This window comes from Podarcis filfolensis (assembly GCF_964270895.1).
Source record: "Podarcis filfolensis genome assembly, chromosome: 5".
Lineage (NCBI taxonomy): Eukaryota > Metazoa > Chordata > Lepidosauria > Squamata > Lacertidae > Podarcis > Podarcis filfolensis.
The window spans coordinates 92983059-92989420 of record NC_139608.1 but is presented as its reverse complement, the minus strand read 5'-3'; the positions used below and the strand labels follow the sequence as shown (position 1 = coordinate 92989420).

At 47.8% G+C, this 6362-nt stretch overlaps 1 protein-coding gene across 7 annotated transcripts in view; it reads right to left on the bottom strand.

Moving 5' to 3' along the window:
* The window catches only part of TSC22D1 (TSC22 domain family member 1), a 71525-nt gene continuing 65163 nt past the window's right edge, over positions 1-6362 (bottom strand). For 6 of the 7 annotated variants that reach the window (XM_083615548.1, XM_083615551.1, XM_083615550.1 and 3 more), the window contains exons 2-3: positions 6037-6088; positions 1-1371 (exon numbers count right to left, since the gene is read on the bottom strand). In XM_083615548.1, coding sequence (XP_083471674.1) covers positions 1114-1371; positions 6037-6088 — 310 coding nt within the window. In that variant the 3' untranslated portion in view covers positions 1-1113. Of the gene's footprint in view, positions 1372-6036; positions 6089-6249; positions 6298-6362 lie in introns of those variants that run through there. The other variant, XM_083615553.1, reaches the window with a different exon arrangement.

The window sequence follows — 6362 nt, the reverse complement described above, 5'->3', positions numbered from 1 at the left end:
TTCTAAATCAATGTTTTATGCTTTATTGGAAGTTCAGAAGTGCAACAGTTAAATATACTGACATTTTACAATTTTCCTTTTCCCTCTCAAGAACATGCACAGGAACATATGCATAGTACTATACAGATCATATGCAAAAAAGACTGAGTGAGAAACTGTTTTCGTTTTTGTGAATTGATTCCCTCTGAATGAAACTGAATTGTAGTGAACAGAGTTTGATTTCAAGGTATTCGGCTCCGAGGAAATGTTCAAAACGTACATAAACAGCATCAGCCAATTTCTGAAGAGCTGAATAGGTGCAAATCTTATTCACGCAGCATCAAAAATAAAATTAAAAAAACCCTATCCAAACTTGTTCAGTTCATTCTTTAAATTCACACTGTACAACTTAATGAGTAGTTACAGTTCCTATTTTACAAAGTAATTACACTAAATACACAAATATACATGAAGCAAATAAGCCTTCATTTTTATGATCCTATGTCACAACGATGTGCCACCTACCTGCTCTCCTTCTAGAAATACAACTTTTTGTACCCATCCTTGGCTACAGAAAACAATGAGTGCATTATCTGCATTTTAAGGTTGCAGGCGTCGAAAGCCAAAATATACTCGTCTCCCGCAGTCCTTTTTTTTTAATCAGTCCTTACTTTGGCTTCTTCGTTGAGTGCTGGAGAATGGGTCTTCACCCCATTACCCCAGCGGTTTTTCTTCATATCTCCACGATTCACAGCACTCGCATTCACTGCAGCGCCACATGGAAAAGTCTTAAGGGGAAAGACTTTAGGCACACATCTCCATGTGTCTTAGCAGCCAACCAGCCACCTGTGCATGCCACTGACGTCCCCAGTGCATTTGTGCTAATTCCCTGAACATTTACGAGACGCTCCCCCACTCAACGTGAATATATATATATAAAAAGAAAGCTCGGCTCTCTCATTCCCGATGGACAGCTAAATACAGGAAAAGAAAACATTCTGTGGCTATGGATGCAGGGGCACAGTAGAGTCTTCGTGACTGGGGAACAGCATGCAGGATGGAATAGGCAACGCTGGATTCCTGGCAGTCCTGCCATGGCAGAGTCCAGAAACCTTCTGAACGAATCGCTGCAGACTATGCTGACGGTCCTGATCCTTGTGATGTTGGCTGGGAAGGCTGCGGAGTTGTCCCTTGCGGCTGGGAGGGCGCAGGCGAAGGACTCGTCTGCAACTGTGCTTGGAACTGGGCCAGCTGCTCTGGACTGGCCAGCGTCTTCAGGAGGTTGTTTTCCTGCTCCAGTTGGTTGTTCTTCTCAATCAGCTCTTTGATCTGCTCTTTGAGAACCTCCACTTCCTCTCTTACAGCGTACATCAAGTGGCTCTTTACAAGATCCTGGAGGGGGTAAAAGAAAATGTCAGGACTGGAGGAGACTGAGAGGTGATATGAGAGCCATCTTCCAATATCTGAAGGGTGGCCACATGGAAGATAGAGCATGCTTGTTTTCTGCTACTACAGAGGCTAGGATTTCAGTGCATGCTCTAGTTATCTCTCACTTGGACTACTGCAATGCGCTCTATGTGGGGCTACCTTTGAAGGTGACCCAAAAACTACAACTAATCCAGAATGCGGCAGCTAGACTGGTGACTGGGAATGACCGCCGAGAGCTACATTGGCTCCCCATACGTTTCCGAACACAATTCAAAGTGTTGGTGGTGACCTTTAAAGCCCTAAACGGCCTCGGCCCAGTAGACCTGAAGGAGCGTCTCCATCCCCATTGTTCTGCCCGGACACTGAGGTCCAGCTCTGAGGGCCTTCTGGCGGTTCCCTCACTGTGAGAAGCCAAGTTACAGGGAACCAGGCAGAGGGCCTTCTCTGTAGTGGCACCCACCCTGTGGAACGCCCTCCCACCAGATGTCCAAGAGAAGAACAACTACCAGACTTTTAGAAGACATCTGAAGGAAGCCCTGTTTAGGGAAGCTTTTAATGTTTAATAGGTTATTGTATTTTAATATTCTGTTGGAAGCCGCCCAGAGTGGCTGAGGAAACCCAGCCAGATGGGCAGGGTATAAATTATTATTATTATTATTATTATTATTATTATTATTATTATTATTATTATGCCTGAACATCAGGAATAACTTTCTGGCAGTAAAAGCAGTCTGACAGAGGAATGGACGACCTTGGAAAGTGGTGGGCTCCCCTTCAATTGGCCTTTTCTTTCTTTTTTGAGCTGTGATCCCTGCATTGCAGGGGGTCGGACTAGATCACCCCTGGGGTTCCCTTCCAACTCAACAGTTCTGTGACTCCAGGAAGGGAAAGCGCATCAAGGCAAAACGGAACGGGACGCAATTCTCATATGCATGCCAGAACACCACTCAACGGTTTCCTCCACATTCCATTTATTGAATCTTCCACGGAATGCTCACGTACGGAAGGTTTTAGTGCAGGCTCAGTTCAAAAAACAATTAATTCAGAGCCTGTAAACATACTGATGGTTATGTTTTAGCAGAAGTGAAAAACATAAACCAGAACTGAGCCCCTGTAGGACAGTCAGCAGTCACACGAGGAATGAAGTCACCGTTCCTCCTGCTCTCTTGAGTTCTGCTATGGCTTAGGGTCCTGTTATCTCAAGGAGCGCTAAGTGGGAACCATGTACTTCCCAATATAGGGTGGTATTCAACTATCACATGCCATCAGTGCAAGCATTGCCACTTCTGTAAAGGGACTTCCCCTCTCCTCCTAATGCACACCTTCCCAAATCTGCTCTTGGAGGTTGGAGGAACCCTCAGAACAAATTTAGGGGGGCACGCATGGTGGCGGGGAGCCCCACTCCACAAATGGAAATCCTTGCTACGTGTTTCCCCCCGTTGTGTTTGTTCAGGTATCTATGTGCAACCCTGGTTGGGTTGCACGCAGCTGTCTACTTTGTGAAGGAAAGGAGCTCACTAGCATGGCAGTTTGTTTGCACAAGCAAGGTAAGGAGCAGCTGAATCTAGCTTACAAATATCTAAGTAGCAGGTAAAAGGTAAAGGTTAAAGGGACCCCTGACCATTAGGTCCAGTCTCGGATGACTCTGGGGTTGCGGCGCTCATCTCGCTTTACTGGCCGAGGGAGCCAGCTTACAGCTTCTGGGTCATGTGGCCAGCATGACTAAGCCGCTTCTGGCGAACCAGAGCAGCGCATGGATATGCTATTTACCTTCCCGCCGGAGCAGTGCCTATTTATCTACTTGGACTTTGACGTACTTTCGAACTGCTAGGCGGGCAGGAGCAGGGACCGAGCAACGGGAGTTCACCCCGTCGCAGGGATTCGAACCGCCGACCTTCTGATCGGCAAGCCCTAGGCTCTGTAGCAGGTAAATATATCTAAAACATTGCATTCAAAAGTTCACATTCCTGGAAAAGGACCAGGAAATGGTGATGCCACCATTAGATACATCTAATATTTCTTGTTATTCCATAACAAGATACAAGGGATACAAAAGAATCAATGTCTCAGACTGTGTCTGATTGCACTACTGTTGAGTAAAATGGAAGCAAGCTGATCAGTTATTTTTACAGGAGTAATGTGTTTTAAATGTGCTGGTGGGAGGGAAGTTATTGGTTTGTTTTTGTTTTTATTATATTCTCTGCATTCTCATTTTGTATTTCTATGATGTGAATTGCCCTGTGATCTTCAGGCAATGGGCGGTATACAAATGTTAATAATAATAATAAATATTGCTGTACCAGACACAGATTCAGCAAGGGGCTCAGGCTCTGAATTTTAGCAAGATAGCAAACAGCAGGCCTCTAGCCCTCGCAGAATTAAATCTGCAAAGCAAAATGTGCAGGCACCATGAAATGCAATTGCTTTGTGAGATGTGAACCTGCTCTCGCCTTTCAGCATCCACACATAAGCAGAAGACAGGAGGAGGCCGTGCTCTTTCTAACTCAGATTTTATTTCATGCAGAAAAGTTTTTATATTTCCCGCTACGCCCAACCCCCACTGCCTTTATATAATCCAAATTTGGGAGGGGGGAATACTATGATTTAAAAAGATACTATGGTTAAGAGGTACCAAGTGAGGTTGCTGTGGGGTTTAAATGAGTGGGGGAACATATAGTATAGTATAGTATAGTATAGTATAGTACAGTGAAATCTTCTTGTTGTGTTGTAGTCAGCTTCTTGGATTTTGTTTTTAGGAAATGCAGTTGGTTGTTATGTTTATTTTTTTAACAGCCACTTTAGGCTGAAGAGGATTGCTTTTCCACCTATTGGACAAAATAGGGGAATTTTTGGGTATATTTATATCAAAAGCTCAAATCCTTTTTGCTCATGGAAAAATAAGTGTGTGGCTGCTTGAACTGGGCTGTATTTCAGTCTTGCAGTTATGATGACACACATAATCCTAACAAACGGTTGAGGTTATTTATGTACTGCTTGCTTTTAACGATTTCAATCTGAATTTGGTTTAAGTCACTTAGATTTGCCCTCCATCTGAAACATCCCAGCCATGGAATGTAGCGCTAGCAGCCCAAGATCAATACTGTAGATCAATTGGCAGTATTGTAGATCAAGACCCACAGTAACAAATGTGGTTTATAGGTCATTAGATCTGAGCTCTTTGCTTCTTTTAAGATTGGCAATGAAGAGCAGCAGGGCTCTTTTGCTGTCAATAGCAACATCCTATGCCCTTCTAAAATGTTTTTTTTGGGGGGGGTGCTATTGGGTTGTTGTTTTTATTTTCATCATGTATTTTGTGGTTTTATATCTTGATTTTATTCTGTAAACCGCCCTGAGACCCCTGGGTATAGGGCATATGAATTCAATAAATAATAAGAGTCGTGCAGCAGCAAAAATTCAACAGGTTCGGCAGTTCCTTAATATAGAAATAAAATTACAGGGAACTCTTCACCAGTTGACATTCCTGTCTGTCAGATGTCTTGCTACCTGGATGTGCTGCACACAGTTCATTTTGGGCGCCCTCCTTACCACCAGCGAAAGCAAGAGATCAGTTTACACATAACCCAAAACCTTTGCACGTTTTAGGCAAATCTGTGCATGCAAGTGGCCAGAGAGCCCAGAAAAAACACTGTTGGCATCCCTGAGCTTGCCTGCCCGTCTTATTTGCCTCCCCCCCCCCCTTGATGGCTCTGATTTTGAGACAGACCCCCTCTCTCCAGTCCTGCAGAGGCAGCTGCTCTTGCATTCTTGCAGTGGCTCTGCAGAACAAGCTCTCCATCACCTCTGCAGCAGTCCTTGCCTGCTTGCCTGCCTGCCTGCGCTGCTCTCTTCCCTCTCTGCCTGCATCCCCAAGCCCCGCCTCCTCGGAGCACCGGCTGCAGCTGGCTGCTTCTTAAAGGGCAGGGTTGATTGCCGCATTCCCCTCCCCACCAGCCCCCCCCTCGCTGACGTCAGACCCACCCCAGGAGCCCGCCCCGATTCGGAGCCTCGGCCAATCCCAGGCCCCGGGTTATTTATAGCCACGAGTTATAGTTCAGTTTGCCTAGCAACAGAGGAGGAGGAGGAGGAAAGGGAGACGGGAGAAGGTGAGGATCCCGTGAGAACAGTTCTCCAGCAACAAAGCCCAAAGGCGGGGGGGGGGGGCTGGATGTCTCGGAAGGAAAAGGTACCCGAGTGTGCGCTAGATGTATTTATTTAAGCATAAAGTGTGCGCTATATGTATTTATTTAAGCATCAAACCAGGGGCTTTTGCGCAGAGAGCCAGCCCCATTCGCCTGCTTGGGGTTTTGGCTGCCCTCTCCAAAAGGAAGGGGGGGCAGAAAGGCCTCGATCCCCGAACAATGACGGCGTTTCCTAGCCCACCTACCTGCCCGTGCCCCTCCACCCCCCAGCATTTAAGCACGATGCCCCAGCGCCATGGAGAGGCAAGGAAACGGGGCGCCCTCCTCGGCTGCAGGCGCGGCCAGATGCCCCCCCCCCCGATGTTAAGTGCGCGCTCCGATCCGCCGCCGCCTCGGATGCAGGAAAGCAGCCAGCGAGCGGCTGCACCCTCCCGATCGGCTCCCCTCCCTCTCCCGCCCCCGCCGCCGCATTCCTCGGACGGGCACCTACCATGGCTTGCTCGATTTTGTTGTCGATCGCTACGACGCTGGCACCGGAGGAGCTGCAAGACACAAGCGGGGAAGGAGCGCGTTAGCGGCGGGCGAAAAGCAGCGGCGGCGGCATCGCGCGCACGGCCGGATCGACGTTTCCAACCCCAACCCCCCCCCCTCCGCCCCGCCACCCCCTTCTCCCGCTAAACCAGGAAGATGGCCTCGGGATTACATAATGCGGGGAACTGCAGCGGTGCAAAGCCGGAGGGTGTCACGCCAGATCTCTCGCCCGCAGGACAAAAGGAGCCGCCGACACCGCGGAGGAAATAAAAAGAAAACACGCCC